Source organism: Panulirus ornatus, chromosome 19 (genome assembly GCF_036320965.1).
Source record: "Panulirus ornatus isolate Po-2019 chromosome 19, ASM3632096v1, whole genome shotgun sequence".
NCBI classification, from domain to species: domain Eukaryota; kingdom Metazoa; phylum Arthropoda; class Malacostraca; order Decapoda; family Palinuridae; genus Panulirus; species Panulirus ornatus.
In genome coordinates this window covers 26,595,688-26,618,798 of record NC_092242.1, presented here as the reverse complement: position 1 = coordinate 26,618,798, position 23,111 = coordinate 26,595,688, and the positions used below count along the sequence as shown (strand labels likewise).

Sequence of the window (23,111 nt, the reverse complement as noted above, 5' to 3'; positions counted from 1 at the left end):
AGGAGCGTGTGGACAAAAAGCAATGCCTTGTTTAATCATGGTAAAAATAATGGTCATTGTACTGACGAGTAAAGCCATCTCAGCTATTAACTCTTAACTCCTGTACCACGAGAAATATCACTGAATTTTCTGTTACTAAATACACAGAAAATTGTAAATTAATATTCGTGAAGGTCTATACAACTTGGATAGCTTTACTGTTGATAGAATTTGTAAACAGTCACATTTCTTGTCCACATAATGAATTTTATGATTCGCATGTTGCCAGACTTGAACGCACTCGACCCCTATTAGGGTAGTTACTTGTTTACCAAATGGCGTCCTAGCTACGTCTCTTCGTTGTATATCAAATGACTGATAATTATTTCTTGTGTCTCTCCTGATGATGTGATCATTAAACGAAAGTGCACTTGCGAACTTATCGTGTTTCATTTCCCAGTGGATAAGAATGGAATATATATATATATATATATATATATATATATATATATATATATATATATATATATATATATATATATATATATATATATATATATATTAAGTACTCGAATACCCTTCGTCTCACTATGGTGAGCAACGGGGTCTGTCGGTTGTTTCCGAACAGAACACATAGCCAGCTGAGAGCGTTTTACCGAACCTGACTGTACAACGAGGAGTTATATGAATACGAATAAAGTGTATATGAACGCGCACCTTCATAGAACATACAAAGCTCCATCAGCCAGGATCGAACCTGGGACCCCTTATATATATATATATATATATATATATATATATATATATATATATATATATATATATATATATATATATATATATATATATATATATATATATATATATATATATATATATATATATATATATATATATTTTTCTTGTCAAAGCACCATGTATGAAAACTATCACTCCAGTAACACAACTATAAACATTTACTTCCCCTTTAAAAAAGTTCTGGGGAAATCTGTCTCGATACACCGCGGGACACTCTACCACCTGGCGAGGTTTGTGTTGCAATGGTTCTTGATTCACAAACGTAGTAGCATCACTGTTGGGCCAAGGTAGTTCCGTTGGCGAAACTATATATATATATATATATATATATATATATATATATATATATATATATATATATATATATATATATATATATATATATATATATATATATATATATATATATATGTATATATATATATATATATATATATATATATATATATATATATATATATATATATATATGTATATATATATATATATGTATATATATATATATATATATATATATATATATATATATATATATATATATATATATATATATATATATATATATATATATATATATATATATATATATATATAAAAGGAGAGATAGGTAGTATGTTTGAGGAAAGGAACCTGAATATTTGGCTCTGAGTGAAACGAAGCTCAAGGGTAAAGAGGAAGAGTGGTTTGGGAATGTCTTGGGAGTAAAGTCAGGGGTTAGTGAGAGGACAAGAGCAAGGGAAGGAGTAGAACTACTCCTGAATCAGGAGTTGTGGGAGTATGTGATAGAGTGTAAGAAAGTAAATTCTAGATTGATATGGGTAAAACTGAAAGTTGATGGAGAGATATGGGTGATTATTGGTGCATATGCACCTGGGCATGAGAAGAAAGATCATGAGAGGCAAGTGTTTTGGGAGCAGCTGAATGAGTGTCTTAGTGGTTTTGATGCACAAGACCGGGATATAGTGATTGGTGATTTGAATGCAAAGGTGAGTAATGTGGCAGTTGAGGGAATAATTGGTATACATGGAGTGTTCAGTGTTGTAAATGAAAATGGTGAAGAGCTTGTAGATTTATGTGCTGAAAAAGGACTGGTGATTGGGAATACCTGGTTTAAAAAGCGAGATATACATAAGTATACGTATGTAAGTAGGAGAGATGGCCAGAGAGCGTTATTGGATTACGTGTTAATTGATAGACGCACGAAAGAGAGACTTTTGGATGTTAATGTGCTGAGAGGTGCAACTGGAGGGATGTCCGATCATTATCTTGTGGAGGCGAAGGTGAAGATTTGTGGGGGTTTTCAGAAAAGAAGATAGAATGTTGGGGTGAAGAGAGTGGTGAGAGTAAGTGAGCTTGGGAAGGAGACTTGCGTGAGGAAGTACCAGGAGAGACTGAGTACAGAATGGAAAAAGGTGAGAACAAAGGAGGTAAGGGGAGTGGGGGAGGAATGGGATGTATTTAGGGAAGCGGTGATGGCTTGCGCAAAAGATGCTTGTGGCATGAGAAGCGTGGGAGGTGGGTTGATTAGAAAAGGTAGTGAGTGGTGGAATGAAGAAGTAAGATTATTAGTGAAAGAGAAGAGAGAGGCATTTGGACGATTTTTGCAGGGAAAAATGCAAATGAGTGGGAGAGGTATAAAAGAAAGAGGAAGGAGGTCAAGAGAAAGGTGCAAGAGGTGAAAAAGAGGGCAAATGAGAGTTGGGGTGAGAGAGTATCATTAAATTTCAGGGAGAATAAAAAGATGTTTTGGAAGGAGGTAAATAAAGTGCGTAAGACAAGGGAGCAAATGCGAACTTCAGTGAAGGGGGCTAATGGGGAGGTGATAACAAGTAGTGGTGATGTGAGAAGGAGATGGAGTGAGTATTTTGAAGGTTTGTTGAATGTGTTTGATGATAGAGTGGTAGCTATAGGGTGTTATGGTCGAGGTGGTGTGCAAAGTGAGAGGGTTAGGGAAAATGATTTGGTAAATAGAGAAGAGGCAGTGAAAGCTTTACGGAAGATGAAAGCCGGCAAGGCAGCAGGTTTGGATGGTATTGCAGTGGAATTTATTAAAAAAGTGGGTGACTGTATTGTTGACTGGTTGGTAAGGTTATCTAATGTATGTATGACTCATGGTGAGGTGCCTGAGGATTGGTGGAATGCTTGCATAGTACCATTGTACAAAGGCAAAGGGGATAAGAGTGAGTGCTCAAATTACAGAGGTATAAGTTTGTTGAGTATTCCTGGTAAATTATATGGGAGGGTATTGATTGAGAGGGTGAAGGCATGTACAGAGCATCAGATTGGGGAAGAGCAGTGTGGTTTCAGAAGTGGTAGAGTATGTGTGGATCAGGTGTTTGCTTTGAAGAATGTATGTGAGAAATACTTAGAAAAACAAATGGATTTGTATGTAGCATTTATGGATCTGGAGAAGGCATATGATAGAGTTGATAGAGATGCTCTGTGGAAGGTTTTAAGAATATATGGTGTGGGAGGCAAGTTGTTAGAAGCAGTGAAAAGTTTTTATCGAGGATGTAAGGCATGTGTACGTGTAGGAAGAGAGGAATGTGATTGGTTCTCAGTGAATGTAGGTTTGCGGCAGGGGTGTGTGATGTCTCCATGGTTGTTTAATTTGTTAATGGATGGGGTTGTTAGGGAGGTGAATGTAAGAGTTTTAGAAAGAGGGGCAAGTATGAAGTCTGTTGTGGATGAGAGAGCTTGGGAAGTGAGTCAGTTGTTGTTCGCTGATGATACAGCGCTGGTGGCTGATTCATGTAAGAAACTGCAGAAGCTGGTGACTGAGTTTGGTAAAAAGTGTGAAAGAAGAAAGTTAAGAGTAAATGTGAATAAGAGCAAGGCTATTAGGTACAGTAGGGTTGAGGGTCAAGTCAATTGGGAGGTAAGTTTGAATGGAGAAAAACTGGAGGAAGTAAAGTGTTTTAGATATCTGGGAGTGGATCTGGCAGCGGATGGAACCATGGAAGCGGAAGTGAGTCATAGGGTGGGGGAGGGGGCGAAAATTCTGGGAGCCTTGAAGAATGTGTGGAAGTCGAGAACATTATCTCGGAAAGCAAAAATGGGTATGTTTGAAGGAATAGTGGTTCCAACAATGTTGTATGGTTGCGAGGCGTGGATTATGGATAGAGTTGTGCGCAGGAAGGTGGATGTGCTGGAAATGAGATGTTTGAGGACAATATGTGGTGTGAGGTGTTTTGATCGAGTAAGTAATGTAAGGGTAGGAGAGATGTGTGGAAATAAAAAGAGTGTGGTTGAGAGAGCAGAAGAGGGTGTTTTGAAATGGTTTGGTCACATGGAGAGAATGAATGAGGAAAGATTGACCAAGAGGATATATGTGTCGGAGGTGGAGGGAACGAGGAGAAGTGGGAGACCAAATTGGAGGTGGAAAGATGGAGTGAAAAAGATTTTTAGTGATAGGGGCCTGAACATGCAGGAGGGTGAAAGGCGTGCAAGGAATAGAGTGAATTGGAACGGTGTGGTATACCGGGGTCGACGTGCTGTCAATGGATTGAACCAGAGCATGTGAAGCGTCTGGGGTAAACCATGGAAAGTTGTGTGGGCCCTGGATGTGGAAAGGGAGCTGTGGTTTTGAGCATTATTACATGACAGCTAGAGACTGAGTGTGAACGAATGGGGCCTTTGTTGTCTTTTCCAAGCACTACCTCGCACACATGAGGGGAGAGGGGGATGTCATTCCATGTGTGGCGAGGTGGCGATGGGAATGAATAAAGGCAGACAGTATGAATTATGTACATGTGTATATATGTATATGTCTGTGTGTGTATATATATATGTGTACAGTGAGATGTATAGGTATGTATATTTGCGTGTGTGGACGTGTATGTATAAACATGTGTATGTGGGTGGGTTGGGCCATTCTTTGTCTGTTTCCTTGCGCTACCTCGTTAACGCGGGAGACAGCGACAAAGCAATATATATATATATATATATATATATATATATATATATATATATATATATATATATATATATATATATATATGGTATAGACAGTACAGTAGTCGCAAGCTCTAAGTATCTCAATTTATATCATCTTTCCTGATCAGGGTTTCCGGGTGTTTGCGGGCTGCCTGTTCGCTAAAGCTGGAGGTGAGGGCGCCCTTCGCCTCAAGCGGGAGGGGTCAGCGCGCCTCCATGTCCTCCAGCTGGACTTAACCTCCAATGAGCAGCTTGATGATGTCTTGGAAGAGGTCAAGAATAAACTTCCTGTTGGAGGTGAGAGAGAGAGAGAGAGAGAGAGAGAGAGAGAGAGAGAGAGAGAGAGAGAGAGAGAGAGAGAGAGAGAGAGAGAGAGAGAGAGAGAGAGAGAGAGAGAGAGAGAGAGACAGACAGACAGACAGACAGACAGACAGAGAGAAGCATTTGTCCTGAAGAACGCTCTACACGTGAGGTAAAGTGTGAACACATCATTATCTCCTGGAGGGAACATATTGTTCTTGTCTTCTTCTTCTTCTTCTTCTTCTTCTTCTTCTTCTTCTTCTTCTTCTTCTTCTTCTTCTTCTTCTCCTCCTCCTCCTCCTGATGATCCTCAGTCCATACCCTGACAGATGATGGACAAGAGGGCCTTGTTTGCAGTCTGTATCCACTCACCTGGATCCATGTCGACCCATTCTTTTCTTTCCAGTGTGTGTACAGTCGCCTGGAGAAACAGTTCGATTTATTTCGACCGAATTACATGGTTGAGGATTCAAGGCCTACAGGGCACGTATTTACAATGTCCAATAATTAAAGAAATAAAGTGTTCGTTTGCTGTGAGAAAGAACAAGATGGTTTATGATCAGCATGATTTACCCTATACGTCCAACAGTTCCATCTTCGCTGTCACAATGTTTCCAGTCTGTGTGCACTCTCCTTGCACCCTACCAGCATGTCACCAGTTGGGTCACGTAACGATACTTGCTGTAGATTACAAGATGCAGCTGGAGGCAGTTTTTTATTTTTTCGTAGCTGAGACGGTACAGGTGGCCCGTGAATGCGTCATGGTTAGCAACGCCACCCGCTACACCAAGGACACACGTCCGTACGTACGTACGTACATGCTTCCGGCTCACGACAGTGAACTTCACGGACACCACTGAGGATGTGCGATGGCTATGTACAGCGGCCACGAAGCGCGCGCTCCTTCCTTCCTCAAACTCCGGTAGGAGACTGAACAACGGATCTCCCTCTGTCATTCATCATGCAAATTTAGTTTAGCACACACACACACACACACACACACACACACACACACATACACACCGTGTTTGGCACAAACTTAAGATACCTTAAGGATACGATCCGTCTTCACTAATTGTGTCGTTTTATTCAGTAAAAGATGACCTAAGGCCGTGTATGTGTGTGTGTGTGTGTGTGTGTGTGTGTGTGTGTGTACGTGTGTATGTGTGAAAGACAAGTCATGAGCCACAATGACGTATCATTCAGTCTGCAACTTGCTAACGTTTCATTTCTCCTATACTATGGTCTTAATTTGCGCTAAACAGAGTAATGTAAGAGAGAGTTTGGACCTGGCAGTTGAGGACACCAGCAAGTGTCATGTGATATAATCTACAAGATAATTGGGTCTTGAAGGTTGTTATGGTGAGTCTGATCCGATGTTATTTTGTTTACTGCATCTCGATGAAGTTATAATCCCACAGGTTATCTAAATTACAACATATACTGTGGTGAAGCTATTTCGCGAAAATCTTAAACAACGATCTTTGCTCTGACTTTTTTTTCATAAAAGTATCAATAAAGTTTCAGAGCGAGGGACTTTCCCCGTTCACATTTTCCTATAAAGTTTCCAGTAGGATGATAAGTACAACATGGTGTCCAGTCTCAGTTTTATTATTGCCAGTTGGTGGGCTGGAGGGAGCTATGGGTGGGAGGGCGCTCTCTGCTTTACAGTTTCGACAACAAACAAGAACGTGGCCGCAGAGAGCCATGTAATGGATCACCAGGTCTCCTTTATCAGTCGTTCTCACGTAATGTCCCTCACCAGATAACCACTTCGTGGCTCACCAGATCTCCTGCTATCTGTCATTCCCAGGTACAAGGCTTTCCGTGATCATATTCACATAATTCTTGGATGAGACGTCTCAGGCTCGACCAACTGCAGCTGTTAGCTGATAAGAGAGTGATGCCATACGATGCATGACTGAAGTTATTGTTATCATCCTTATATCATTGTTTACTATCATTAGAATATCTTTGCTCCACAGATTATATTTGTGAGGCGTTTTCACATGAATGTTTCATACTGTGCCGCTTGATCTACGTTTGTTAGGCTCATCCTTCTCAGACGGGTCGGGATGAAGGCGATGCCGAGAGTTTGTAAAATACGATGACAAAGTAACGTCTAGGGTGAAAGATGTTTTCCTTACACAGCAAAGTGGAGCACCATGAGTGGAGATTGAACATTACTAATCAACTGTGAACGTTACTGATCATCACTCATCCCTGCAGAGGTGTTCTGGGGTCTGGTGAACAATGCTGGGATAGCCCTGGTTGGAAGTACGGAATGGAATCCCGTTGAGCACTTCAAGAAAGTCGCAGACGTCAACTTGTTTGGCTTAGTTGCTGTCACCAAGCGATTCTTGCCTCTTATAAGACGATGTAAAGGTGAGTTCCTTCTTCGTGTGTTTTTATGTAGAGTTGAAGATAAGATCTGAGTACCCATATGAAGCCTGACCAAATTAACCTGTGATCTCTTTTAACTTGTATTTGTGAGGCATAAGGATAATGATGTACCCAAAGGTGAGGAGGGGTTTCACAGTCTCTTCCAACATACGTTGCATGTATTTTCAGCCAGGATTGTGTAGTTGTGCTCTTTTGTTATAAGATAGTGACCGCCGTGACACGGGCAAAACATACTGCAGTCAAGTTCATCTTGGGTGAAAGCAAGACAGAATATGAGAAAAAGAATGAAGACATTGGTCAGATCTCTTCAGGCAATTATAGACCTGACCCTTCCAGTTAGAAATGTGAAGTTCGAGGGAAAGACAAACGAAAAAGAGAATTCCACGGCTTGATTTGAGGGGAAGAGGTTTCATAACGGTTCATCCTCATGTGATCAGTCTCCACACAGAAGTAGCCAGAGTCATGCCATGTCTTGGTGGTAGGAACATATGTAGGCAGGTTATGATAGCAGTGGCCGAAATGATACATTTAGAATTAGCAAGGGAGCAGCAGCATCAGGGAGGATGGAAGAGGACAGTTGGAGAAAAGCGATACAAGGAAAGTTATCGAAATGAAAGGGATTTGATTGCATTCTGCTACGGAGAGAGGTGAAGGAAGAGCGACCCCATATATGTGAGCAGTTATCAATACTGGGAAGAATATGGTTATGAAATAGCTGACAACGAGAAGAATTCCGGCTCCTAAACACACCCGAAGGTTTTGAGAAGCAGAATTTGTGATAGAGGTGATACTTGAGGTTTTGAAGACAACAGCGGAGGATATGGCTATGCCAAATATGTCTGTGTTACTGTTGGGTTGAACTATGATGTTATCAAACTATTAGAGGGAAACACTTGATATATAGAATGATATAGATAGGTCTAATTAGGTGCTTGAAATTCAAAGCTTCCAGAAAACTGAGTAACTTACAAGATCAAAAACAAGCAAATAAACTTATAGAATGAAAGAACATTATATCTATGGACTCCTGTGGTGTAGCGGGTAGCGTTTCTGACCGTGACGCATTCACGGGCCGCCCAGGGTCGAGCGCCTAGGTTCGAATCCTGGTTGCGGCAGCCGGTCCACAGTCAACCCAGCTGTACATCTACCCCTAGGGTTGGTCGATAAAATGGATTCCTGGCTCAGGGTAGGGTGTATATATATATATATACCTGTTTTAGATCACTCTTTGCCTTTTCTTTTCTAAGCTGAGATTACACGATCAAGTTTAGTTGGCTTTCACAGCTGGACACTGTATTATCTCCATTCCTCTATGTCTTTTTTTTCAAGTATGGCGATCAAACTTGAACACAGTGTTCAAGACAGGGAGGCACCAACCACTTGTACTGGGTAAGGACGATTCTTCTGGACTTGATTTAGAAAGACAGTGACGAGGCCAAGGTGGGCCGCTCTGGCCGTCCGGTGTTGACACGTCTCGCCGCTCTTTGTTTACATAATGTTTTGATGGTTCTTATTTATAACGTAAAGTAATGAATCTCTTTGTACGGAGAGAAGTCTTTTTCCTGTTTACAGTATATACAATTCTTTGTGACTATTCAATGATTTTTTTTTTATACATGAAATATTGCAGATGGAAGTATTATTCTGTTTTTGCAGTTGTGAAGATGTCTCATTATTATACATACATGTTTATGTATAAGTAATGCACGTTTTCTCCATAAAGAATACCCACTTTCATTTACACACAGTCTCTGTGGCTCTGGAAAATGTGAAATAATCTTCCTGCTGTTCTTTATACTGATAAGACCCGATGGTTTTTGGAAATATCAGAAGGAGATTAAGACAATATCAGCTAAGGGAAAAAAGGGGTATTAAAGAAAATGGTAGTCGTGGAAAATGGTATGGTATTATGCTCAGAGAATCAAGATATAATGAATATGGAAAGAACAGGCATTAGGATGTTATAGTGGCTAGTTTAAAGATACAAAATGGAATGAAAAATGAAGCAAGTTCTGAGGAAGATGGTTCTAGATGTAAGATGTGTTCTGAAGAGGGATATCTTGTATGAACATTAGAGTTGGCCACAAGGTTAGGTTAGAGCCATGGTTTAAACAGTCATTTGGGGTCCCTGAGAGTTGCTTAACGTTGATGGTCTATAAGCCTCGTACATATTTCCCACTTCCCCTTATCCATGTGAGTGCAATACAATAGTCATCATACAAATGATATGTATTAATGATAACGAAGGTAATATCAAAATTTGGTTTTAGGGGGCGCCCTGAAATGTAGGCTCCAGGTCAGCAACCACGGTCCCCCTCAATAAAAAGGCCCTCACTGATCTAATCATTATGTTCAGAAATGAAATACAATGTCCAGGTTTAGAGTAAGAGGAGATGCTACGATAGATCAATGGCTTTAGACTGAGGGAGAAAGGACTGATGAATTTATCGTTTGGACGTACGTAACGTCAACAAGAAAGTTGTCACTTAATGATTACTGATGCTGAGCGCAGTTAAGGTGAGGATTGGTGGTATAAAGGCTCATTAACATATTATGAAATGGATATTATGTATTGACACTGAACAACTTTTATTTGAAGATCATGATGATGATGATGATAAAGACGATGATAATGATAATAATGATAATGGTGATGAACATGATGATGATGATGATGATGATGATGATAATGATGATAATGATGATGATAATAATGATAATGATGATGATAATAATGATGATGATGATGATAATGACGATGATAATGATAATAATGATAATGGTGATGAACATGATGATGATGATGATGATGATGATGATGATAATGATGATAATGATGATGATAATAATGATAATGATGATGATAATAATGATGATGATGATAATGACGATGATAATGATAATAATGATAATGGTGATGAACATGATGATGATGATGATGATGATGATGATAATGATGATAATGATGATGATAATAATGATAATGATGATGATAATAATGATGATGATGATGATAATGATGATGATGATGATGATAATGACGATGATAATGATAATAATGATAATGGTGATGAACATGATGATGATGATGATGATGATGATGATGATGATGATGATGATGATGATAATAATGATAATGATGATAGTAATGATGATGATGATAATGATGATGATGATGATGATAATGACGATGATAATGATGATGATAATGGTAATAATGATAATGGTGATGAACATGATGATGATGATGATGATGATGATGATGATGATGATAATGATGATGATAATAATGATAATGATGATAGTAATGATGATGATGATAATGATGATGATGATGATGGTAATGATGATGATGATGGTAATGATGATGATAATGATGATAATGATGATGATCATAATGATGATGAGAATGATGATATGATGATAATGATGATGATGATGATGATGAGGATAATGATGCTGATGATGATGACAATGATGATAATGATGATAATGATGATGATGATGATGATAATGATAATGACGATGATTGTAATGATGATGATGATGATTATGATGATGATAGTGATGATAATGATGATGATGACGATGATGATAATGATGATGATGACGATGATGATGATGTTGATGATGATGATGATGATGATGATGATAATGATGATAATGATAATAATGATGATGATGATGATGATAATAATGATAATGATGATGATGATAATGATGATAATGATGATGATGACGATGATGATGATGATGATAATGATGATAATGATGATGATGATGATGATCTCTTAGTTACGACTACGTTCTTTTTTCCTCTCTTATCTCTTATCTCTCATCTTTATCGTGACTTTTCCCCTGACGTTACAGGACGCGTGGTGAACGTGACGTCTGTGTTGGGTCGCTCCCCAATCAGCTACAACTCAGCCTATGTATCCTCCAAGTACGCTATTGAGGGCTTCAGCGACTGCCTCAGGTGAGGAAATGCCGCCTCTTGACTCACGTCAGCTGTCGCGGGGTGAGGATTCTACCTCAGGTGTGCCACTGCATGTTGTACCCTCTATGACCAGAAAGCTTTATGTGGGGAAAGATGCCTAGTGTGTCAACCAGACATTGAAAGTGCTTGGTAATTTTGAGTTAGTGGAGAGAGAGAGAGAGAGAGAGAGAGAGAGAGAGAGAGAGAGAGAGAGAGAGAGAGAGAGAGAGAGAGAGAGAGAGAGAGAGAGAGAGAGAGAGCAGTGCAATGACTGGGAGAGAAGGAAGCATGTAATACTATTTACACCTGTAATTCCCTACTTGATCAACACGTGGAGGGATTTCTACCCTCTCAGTGTTCTATTTCCTCAACATTCTCCACAATGATACAACATCTCAAACTTACGCATGACGTCAGCGTTCACGGTATCATTATTCACATAATTCATTCTTCCACTGCGATAGTATAAATGCATTTCTTTACATCTTTTATAACAAGTTTCTGGCTAAGTTTCACGTCTATGTCTTCTGGTTGCTCTGTCCTTGTAACTATGGGAGAACTGCTCACTGCCAGTGTCATCAGACTGATCAAGAAGCTTGAGGGTTTTGATTAAGTCACCCCTTACTCATCTCTCTTCCATGGTGGGTATGTTCGTGGCCTTTAGCCTCACACGTAAACCTTTTTCAATTTCGGCCAATATCATCTTAGGTGCTTTCCTCTGGACCTTTTCTATTACATGTTTGTACGCCTTTGAGTCCGGTCACCAAACTTGAGAGGTGATCTCTAGTTGAAACCTTAAATATGCTGCGAAAAGTCGAATGAACCATCTCTTATCCATCTCCTTAAATGCGATTCTCATATATTCCATCAGACAGTTTGTCTCTTTCATAGTTCTGGGGGATGAATCTATGGTGACAAGTTTGGTTCAGTTTCGACCCCCAAGTCGCTCGCTCTCTCTCTCACTCACACACACACACACACACACACACACACACACACACACACACACACACACACACACACAGAGTTGCATTTCATTTCTCGTAATATGAAACTTGTATCGAGGCCTTTAGCTGCGTCCCATCCTCATTACTTTACATTCACTTGCACTGAATGTTATCATCCATGTATATGACCAACTTTGGATCTTTTTCTTAAGTCACGTATAAACTGATGCAATCCCCATCATTCCTCACTTCACTTATGACAACATAACTTGTCAGTATGCTCAGGTGTGAGGCCAGTCCATCTGACAAGTCATTTACATAGATCAAGAGTAGCATTAGTCCCAGAACCGTACCCTGTGGTACGCCTCTGGTTATCCCATCCTACACCGAGAATATCTTCTGTCATGCGTCAGAAGGTTACATGTGCTGGTAATGAATTACGGGGAGGGACTGCTGCACGCGTGGGGCAACATCTCTTAAACTTAATGAAAAACTTTCTGAACTTCTGTGTTCTGTCCACATTTATAGATCTATCATTTAGTTTATTCCGTCCTGCCATCACACATATCCTGTACTTTACATATTTTCACACAAGATTCATGCATGTTATGGCCTCGGGCTGTTCTACCTCGACGAATTTCGTCAATCATACATCACGTCAACTTTGGAGTGTGTCTGGGGACCCTTGTAAGTTGATACAATCCTTCTCACCCTGTCTCTCCTTCATGACCAAGATATCATCCACAAACACACTAAGGTATGAGTCTAATCCTCACACAACAAGTGATTTCCACAGATCAAGAGGAAGAGGAGCAATGGTCCCAGGACTGAGCCCTGCACCTCGACACTGTTAACTCAGACCTAGTATTTCGAGAAGGCTTCTCTAACATCCGTTTTTTGTTCCCTTCCACGGAGGTCATTTTCTAGCCATCAAAGTAGTCGTGCCCCTTATCCCCACCTGAAGATCCAGAGTCTTCATCATCCCCCTACGTGGTTCAAATGTTCTCTGGCAGCCTAAGTACACACTAGCTAACACAACTTTTCTGATAAAGAACTCACTCTCTCGTACAATTCTAAGAAATTTGTTACTTGTTTCTATCCCTATGTCCGTTTCGTCTCTCGCTTACGTAGCTTCTTCCCGAGTAGTCATCTAGTTGGTTTCTGATGATATTTTCCAGTTCACTGGAGACCACACGTGTCAGAAAGATTGGTCTGTAGTTCAACACATTCTTCCGGTCTCCTGTAAGGTAGTCATGACGTTTGTCCCCTTCCACTCCTGCTTTTGGCCTTTCGATGCGTTCTTTACTTTTCTTCCTTCGGTCTAACACCTCTAGTCGACACCTTGCTGAATTCTTTCTTACTTGTGTCTTGCTTAACTTGCTTTAGTCCCTCTTGGCTACATAACCCCAAAATGAACGTGGTTTTTCCTGGTCATACTCTTGTGTCTTGACCATATCCACTAATTCCCTTTGTTTTTTTTATCATAATTGCATTTTGTATGTCCATGGCTTGTTGTGGCCCTTTGATCAGTATTTTTTCCTCCTCCGAATTTTCCTCTTTGGATAGAATATGGTCTCCTTCCACTTCAGAAATTGTCAATGGTTTGCATGTATCCATCTCCTGCTTCAACAACGTATTTAACCTTCATGGAATGAACTGTTCAGCTAATTCCTGTCGTGCAGGTTCGTCAAAAACCCATGTATGTCACTGGCTCTAATCTGAAATCATCATTTTCACAACCTGCACTCATACTTGCCACTCCTTTAAACACTATATCTAACAAACCATATATTTCCCTGATCATCCTGTCTCTAACAGCGAATATTACCCTAAAGCATCATTTGATTATTACCCATGTATATACAATACATTTGATGTAGCATCCCTGGCATCTCTTCTGCCACAGCCACATCCTCTGTAATTGATCATTACGTCCAAGATTTGCCTCCATTCCATCATCAATAATCTCTGGTCTCTGTGTTATGGGCATCTTTGGTGTTCCTATCTCACGTCCGTACATCTAGTGATGACCCTTGTGACTTTTTTCTTTAAAATGTTCATTTTATCGCACTTTCATCATTCTAGTTACGTTCCATCTGAATCTCTTCTGTGGATCCCATTTCGCTATCTAACTCTGACTGAATTCCTCAAATCCCCTATTTCGTCTCCCATCTAATGACGCTCTTATGGTCTTTCATGTGATTCCTTAGTGTTAATGTCTTCCTCCACGTGATGCAGCCTCTGACCACGCTTCTCTTGAGGTGCCACCATCTTGCACACGTACACATGGCTACAGTTCACTCATCTAATGATTTCTCACAGTCCACTGTGAGACCCTCAAAGTCCCTTTCTAACAGCCTCATCCTAACAAATCTAGTTACAGTTGTATGGTCGTGGTCATCTAACTTGTCTCACTCCATCTTTAATTTCCATAAAATCGAGCCGAGCTAGACGCTTGGCTTAGCTCTCAGATCTTGGGCTCAGTCTTATTACTATAATGAAGATTCTCATACAAAACTGCAATGCAATCCTCTTTACTTCCCTTGGCATGTAACTGCTCAAACCTAAGCATATGAACCAAAATATAAAGAATCTTATCATCGCAAGAACTTCTGAAGAAAGCCACGGCAGGTGGTGAGTTAGCGCAGTTGTCTCGTTGATGTCATGTGTTTTCCTCATTCATTGTTGCACTTCTGCGTAGATTACTTAGAACACAGTTTTCTTCTTCTATGTTCTTAATGTGTTATGTGTGTTGTGTTTAAACTGTACCTTCCCCACAGGTTGGAGATGAAGCAGTTTGGCGTGAAAGTCTGCATTATTGAACCTGGCAGCCATGTTATAGGTAATATGCTCTCATTAAAGTTTCAAGTAAGATTTTTTTTTCATAGTGATGCACAAATGTTACGCGTGACTACTTGATTTAGAGTCTGTGTGCATATGTTATGAGAATTTAAGTTTTCTTTGAAATGATCTAACGTTTTAGGATAAACAATTATATATCAAGTTTCTATATACCACTCAGTTATGGGCAAATTATCCCAAGTTTTCCTACAATAGTACAAAAGCAGACAAAGAAAACGAGTTTCACGCGTGGAATATGTCATCAGAGGAGTCGGTGTTACCGTACTCCGCTTCCTGCAGGTTACACAGCTACTGTAACGTCATCTTTGGCGAGGCTGTATTATCGTCAGTCAACGAGACAGAATACAGACTCGTCAAAGAATTTCTCACTTTAAAGGAGTCCGTCCTGTCCCTGCTACTGCGTGTAGCGCAAGCATGAGGCTGCAGGACACCTCCTCCAGAAACGACATGACGGAGTCACGCCAGGATCCCTCCTGTCCAGGCATAAAACTGTGACAGTTCATGTTTCTGTATCTTATGTGCATGACGGCTGATTGATGTGCATGACGGCTGATTGATGGGCATGACGGCTGATTGATGGGCATGACGGCTGATTGATGTGCATGACGGCTGATTGATGGGCATGACGGCTGATTGATGGGCATGACGGGCTGATTGATGGGCATGACGGCTGATTGATGGGCATGACGGCTGATTGATGTGCATGACGGCTGATTGATGGGCATGACGGCTGATTGATGGGCTTGACGGCTGATTGATGTGCATGACGGCTGATTGATGGGCATGACGGCTGATTGATGTGCATGACGGCTGATTGATGGGCATGACGGCTGATTGATGGGCATGACGGCTGATTGATGGGCATGACGGCTGATTGATGTGCATGACGGCTGATTGATGGGCATGACGGCTGATTGATGGGCTTGACGGCTGATTGATGTGCATGACGGCTGATTGATGGGCATGACGGCTGATTGATGTGCATGACGGCTGATTGATGTGCATGACGGCTGATTGATGTGCATGACGGCTTATTGATGTGCATGACGGCTGATTGATGGGCATGACGGCTGATTGATGGGCTTGACGGCTGATTGATGTGCATGACGGCTGATTGATGGCATGACGGCTGATTGATGTGCATGACGGCTGATTGATGTGCATGACGGCTGATTGATGGGCATGACGGCTGATTGATGGGCTTGACGGCTTATTGATGTGCATGACGGCTGATTGATGGAGCTTGACGGCTGATTGATGGCATGACGGCTGATTGATGGGCTTGACGGCTTATTGATGTGCATGACGGCTGATTGATGGGCTTGACGGCTGATTGATGGGCATGACGGCTGATTGATGGGCTTGACGGCTTATTGATGTGCATGACGGCTGATTGATGGGCTTGACGGCTGATTGATGGGCATGACGGCTGATTGATGGGCTTGACGGCTTATTGATGTGCATGGACGGCTGATTGGATGGGCTTGACGGCTGATTGATGGGCATGACGGCTGATTGATGTGCATGACGGCTTATTGATGTTGCATGACGGCTGATTGATGGGCATTGACGGCTGATTGATGGCTTGACGCTTATTGATGTGCATGACGCTGATTGATGTGCATGACGGCTGATTGATGGGCATGACGGCTGATTGATGGGCTTGACGGCTGATTGATGGGCTTGACGGCTGATTGATGGGCTTGACGGCTGATTGATGTGCATGACGGCTGATTGATGTGCTTGACGGCTGATTGATGGGCTTGACGGCTGATTGATGTGCATGACGGCTTATTGATGTGCATGACGGCTGATTGATGGGCATGACGGCTGATTGATGGGCATGACGGGCTGATTGATGGGCATGACGGCTGATTGATGGGCTTGACGGCTGATTGATGGCTTGACGGCTGATTGATGGGCTTGACGGCTGATTGATTGGGCTTGACGGCTTATGATGTGCATGACGGCTTATTGATGTGCATGACGGCTGATTGATGTGCCTTGACGGCTGATTGATGGGCTTGACGGCTTGATTGATGTGCTTGACGGCTGATTGATGTGCATGACGGCTGATTGATGGGCTGACGGCTGATTGATGGGCTTGACGGCTTATTGATGTGCATGACGGCTGATTGATGGGCTTGACGGCTGATTGATGGGCTTGACGGCTTATTGATGGGCTTGACGGCTTATTGATGTGCATGACGGCTGATTGATGTGCATGACGGCTGATTGATGGGCCTTGACGGCTGATTGATGGGCTTGACGGCTGATTGATGTGCTTGACGGCTGATTGATGTGCATGACGGCTGATTGATGTGCATGACGGCTGATTGATGTGCATGACGGCTGATTGATGTGCATGACGGCTGATTGATGTGCTTGACGGCTGATTGATGTGCATGACGGCTTATTGATGTGCATGACGGCTGATTGATGTGCATGACGGCTGATTGATGAGCTTGACGGCTGATTGATGTGCATGACGGCTGATTGATGTGCATGACGGCTGATTGATGGGCTTGACGGCTGATTGATGTGCATGACGGCTGATTGATGTGCATGACGGCTGATTGATGGGCTTGACGGCTGATTGATGTGCATGACGGCTGATTGATGTGCATGACGGCTGATTGATGGGCTTGACGGCTTATTGATGTGCATGACTGCTGATTGATGGGCTTGACGGCTTATTGATGGGCTTGACGGCTTATTGATGGGCTTGACGGCTTATTGATGGGCTTGACGGCTTATTGATGGGCTTGACGGCTTATTGATGGGCTTGACGGCTTATTGATGTGCATGACTGCTGATTGATGGGCTTGACGGCTTATTGATGGGCATGACGGCTGATTGATGTGCATGACGGCTGATTGATGGGCTTGACGGTTGATTGATGGGCATGACGGCTGATTGATCCTCATTCCAAAAACAGAGAACACGTACTAATGTTTTGTTGACTAAGAACATGACGTCATTGCCATGCTTTGAAATACTAAGTGTGTGCATCACTGGATATGTTTACGTACGTCACGACCAAGATGATCATCTGTGGAAGCAGAAGGGACGATCGTTCACATTTATTCATTGAACCAGAGATGAGTCCACCATTATCAGCTGGTAATATGCCAAGTCTAACCCAAGATATTATTCATCTCTCTCTCTCTCTCTCTCTCTCTCTCTCTCTCTCTCTCTCTCTCTCTCTCTCTCTCTCTCTCTCTCTCTCTCTCTCTCTCTCTCTCTCTCTCTCTCTCTCTCTCTCTCTCCTGATGAGTGTTTCCTTTTATCGCCAGCCACGAAGGTGCTGACGAAGGAGATGCTTGAGAGTCAGAGGGACAACTGCTGGTCCACGATGAGTGAGGAAGTGCGAGCAGCCTACGGGGAGACGGCGTTCAAGGAAGCTTATGCCGCCATGGTAGATCATGGGGTAAGACATTTCAAAGACCGAGACTTAGATTATGGTACCGGAGTAGGGCAGGTTCTGCACCAAGTCTGGGGTACTGTAATGGCCAGATCAATCCTATCATGGAAACAATATGGAAATTCAACCCGAAAATGTGTATGGATTCCACACATAGCTAAGTAAAGTAGTGCAACGATAGATTAAGTCACCTTAGAACTACTGTAAGAACTGTAAGGAGACGGAGTTGATAGATCCCGCGTTCCTAAGTCATGCAGTCATAATAATATTCTCTTATTATCAAATGATGATCCAAGTTAGGTATTAAGGGTTTTGTGAGGGATGTGAATAAACTATCCACAAAAAAAATTCCGTGAATAGAGGATGGAGATCTTCCGTTCATACCGTGTTGAATCATGGTAAGCTTGGGTTACACGTAGAGGTCTGCAGAGGATGCAAGCTCTCCCACCGCTCCTTACGTCGGTGACTAGACAGTAAACAGAAATGGTTAACAGTACCTTTATCACTACCTGCCCCTCCTACTCTCTCCTCTTACCTCAGTCTTGTGCAGAAAATTGTGAAAAGTTCAGAAAAAAGAAATGATAGACATAGTTCTTGCTCATAACTGATAATGGTTGAAGCAAAGGATATCTGGCGATGTTTGTTCATTGTCATGACTTAAACCAGATCCATCTAGAAGTTTAGCGGATTGTTCCCTCTCTGTACAGGAGGCAGACATCCAGCCTGTGATCGAGGTGATGGTCAAGTCGCTCACACAAAGGTTCCCCCGAGCCAGGTACTGCTCCGCCAACGGTTACTATGTCTTGAGGGTCTTCATCTCGCAGCACCTGCCGGACTGGGTCTTCAATGTTTTCTACTGCTGATCTTATCTACAGCCAGCCTCATGACCACCAAAACAACTTCCCCCTGACCCTGTGCAGCTAACCATCAACTGGTGAAGTTTCTGTGTTGACCCCGTCCTGACCTGCCCGGACGCTTTGGAACCTGTTATCCTAATATAGTTGACCAGTTATTTTTGTCCTTAGTAATCACTGATTGTCAGTCACAGCCTTGATCAGATAGAGGCCTATATACCAAAACTTGAGATAGGGGCCTAACCATAAGAACTTTAGATAGAGGCCTGTCCACCATTTGTTGCCCTTCATATTCCCATTTACTACAAGAGTTGAAGCTCGTCCTGCTCCAGCATCCTTTATGCAGTGTAAATCTAAACTCGATCTCCCGGTCATATCCCTCATGATCGAGTTACGTTCCCTCGATCTACGCTCTGTTGTTAATGATTACAAAATAAACACCATAAGTTTCCTCCATGTTTCCTCTACCAGTCAGTCAATTCCTCAACTACGTCATCGTCAGTGAGGGTCAGTCCTCATACTTGATATCCCTTGGTACACACTGCATCATCTGGCCGATTGTTCACGCTCTGTTCTCAGCCACCTCAACGGCTTCAACTGCCTCTGATGATGATGTTCCAAATATCACTCTATTGTCTTTCTTCATCTTTGTAATGGGTAGAAAAACTATGTGCATCTGAAAACCTTTTTATTTCATACAATATCTATTTAGACTACGGCTCATTATCTAAACTATATAACTTATAGTGATAGAAATGAAATCACTGTATTTATATATATATATATATATATATATATATATATATATATATATATATATATATATATATATATATATATATATATATATGTATCATTCCTGGGGATAGGGGAGAAAGAATACTTCCCACGTATTCCCTGCGTGTCGTAGAAGGCGACTGAAAGGGGAGGGAGCGGGTGGCTGCAAATCCTCCCCTCTCTTTTTTTTTTTTTTTAATTTTTCAAAAGAAGGAACAGAGAAGGGGGCCAGGTGAAGATATTCCCTGAAAAGCCCAGTCCTCTGTTCTTAACGCTACCTTGCTAATGCGGGAAATGGCGAATAGTATGAAAGAAAGAAAATATATATATATATATATATATATATATATATATATATATATATATATATATATATATATATATATATATATATATATATATATATATATATATATACATATATAATATATATGTATAACGAAAAATGACAGGGATTCAGAGAAAGATATGTAAATAGTGACTTTATGGAATTATGGCTAAATTTCGATTCAAATCAGCTGAACAGTAATGACTTCCTTGTAAACACACTTCCTCTGTTACAGAGATGATTAAATCTTAATGCGATATGAAAAAAAAGTTTATATCATTGTTTCTTATGTCTAATATCAGCCTGTGTATTTATAGATCGCACCTCCACAGTTGATGCGTTGAACTAACGCCAACTGTCTTCAGGATTGTAAGACAGGTAATTTAACCGACAGCTGCCGTATATGACCCAAATATTCACCCTCGTAAATTTTCATTTTTTTTTCCCCGTACCTTGACTGTCTGAAACTGATGTTGTTGCACTGAAATGCGTCTTGATAGTTGAATTGTCCAGCCAGAGCTGAGTTAATTTTATGGAGACTGTGAGGCGACGTGAAATGAACTGAAAAATTTGATGTTGTAAAGATACGATTATGGCAACGTATGTGTGTCTGGCATCATTGTACAGACGGCTTATAACGTCGAGCTCAGGAGTGCAGGAGTAGTCCCTGTTGACCTGAAGCCTCGTTTGTTCTATGACTGAATACATCTAATACTGAACACATCTCGTGACCTTGTGTGAAATTATATGACCCAGTTTTCAACATGGTCATCACAAGAGGAAGTTCAGATGCGAAGATAAAAGAAAAATGATCACAGAAGGTTCAGCATAACCTCACTGCAGGTCCTAGTTCCTCTCCCCTGCTATAGAATCCAAGTGGACCGCTCGCCTCGTATCTTGGTTTTCCGAACGTTTTTCACTGTTTCGTCAGATCTCTTAAGTTTTCACTGGAACATTTATCATCCACTTAGAGAGAGAGAGAGAGAGAGAGAGAGAGAGAGAGAGAGAGAGAGAGAGACAGAGAGAGAGAGAGAGAGAGTGTGTATGATATCTTCTAGCTTAGGAACCCGCTATGAACGCACGATGAATTACGTAGCCCGGATGACTGGATTACCTTTGCATAGAGATACAAGACAAACAGATATCTATACAATGTTCAATACATCTAAAAAACATGAATATACACAATGATGTCATAGTACTATATATACACACATACTTTCCATTCAACAGTTTTCACTATAACTCTGTAACCATCAGCGACCCATACCGTGCATCGTGCTGAACCGGATCACCTCGGCTGAAGGAACTGGTGCTTGACACTACTGTAGGGACAGACATCCGGGGAACAGCAGGGCCAGATGATGTAAGAACCCCCACAGGATCAAGAGCAGTACAGGAGACAACTGGTGTACCGGGGACTTTGGCAGATTCCTCCTCTGTGGCTGCCTCCCTCGCGAAGGAGAGGAAGACTTGCTCCAGCGACGTGTCAGACGCGGCGTACACTTCCACAATGGACGGGGAAGAAGTCGTGTCGGTCTGGTCTTCTGGCGGCCTCGTAGCTGTTCTAGGGTGATAGCCAGCCTTCAGGGTTTCCATTACAGAGAACAGCTGACCCCAGGGGACACTGTTGGGAATCCGATACGCTAGCATGCCCTGAAAATTATAATTTGTTATTGATGCACAACTGCGAAGAAAATCTTAAAACTAGTTGTAAGTTCTCCTTTATCCACTTTGGATCATACTACTTCTTACCCTTTGCCATTTCTCCTTCCAGTGACTCCATCTATACCCTCTCCTGGTGTTCCTCGTGCAGGGTCTCACAGCACCTCCCAGCTCCATGTCACCAAGGCGTATGGTCTACACGACATGGCCAGTCCGTCACAGACAGTTGTTTGTAATGGACTCATCCTATGAACAGTGACATCCCACAGGGTTCTGTACTATCGCTTAGTCTCTTTTTTCTATGCAAGATCTCCCTTCAGTTTCCAGCCCTACTCACTCTCTTGTTGATGATTCCACTTGATACACATCAACTCACTTTCCCTCCCATCCTCCTTGAAGTGCTTGTTCTCTTTCTCGTACTGAATCATTTCGCACCTGTACAATGACCCAGAATGAGGAAGTAGTAACCTAGTGTGAAGCTAAGAGCGCTAAAGCATCATTTTTCCTTAAATCTCTTTCTAAATGTCACTCGTTTCCCCTCTATTCAAGCTCAAAACACCACAGTTCAACCCTGTAACAACTAAAACGTTTTAGGAACCACCATATCCTTTTCCCTGGCCTGGAAACTCCCACCTAATTTCCAACACAAAGTCTGCCTCCCAAAAGCTGGGGGTGTTGTAAAGGTGCTGTACTTCATTCTCTTGTTTAACAGCAGCAGCAGTAGGAGAGTAATGCTCACATATTTGGGATGGTTTTAACTCCACTTCTTTATTAGTGAGACGAAAATCAAAAGCCCTTCGTCTCACTGATTCTCCTGGTATAACCTCTCTTTATCCTTCGCCTCTGTAAGCCTCAGTATTGC

General features: G+C 41.6%; 2 protein-coding genes across 2 annotated transcripts in view; one reads left to right on the top strand and one right to left on the bottom strand.

Annotated features, from left to right (window-relative positions):
- The window catches only part of LOC139755468 (D-beta-hydroxybutyrate dehydrogenase, mitochondrial-like), a 29,477-nt gene extending 9,547 nt beyond the window's left edge, over nt 1-19,930 (top strand). Inside the window, exons 4-9 of the mRNA XM_071673804.1 lie at nt 4,842-5,010; nt 7,243-7,398; nt 11,287-11,392; nt 15,120-15,181; nt 18,498-18,631; nt 19,333-19,930. Coding sequence (XP_071529905.1) covers nt 4,842-5,010; nt 7,243-7,398; nt 11,287-11,392; nt 15,120-15,181; nt 18,498-18,631; nt 19,333-19,488 — 783 coding nt within the window. The 3' untranslated portion in view covers nt 19,489-19,930. The remainder of the gene's footprint in view (nt 1-4,841; nt 5,011-7,242; nt 7,399-11,286; nt 11,393-15,119; nt 15,182-18,497; nt 18,632-19,332) is intronic.
- A 1,605-nt stretch (nt 19,931-21,535) lies between these two features.
- LOC139755466 (phospholipid-transporting ATPase ABCA3-like) overlaps nt 21,536-23,111 on the bottom strand; it is a 151,899-nt gene continuing 150,323 nt past the window's right edge. Inside the window, 1 exon segment of the mRNA XM_071673799.1 lies at nt 21,536-22,240. Within this exon segment, the coding sequence (XP_071529900.1) occupies nt 21,824-22,240 (417 nt within the window). The 3' untranslated portion in view covers nt 21,536-21,823.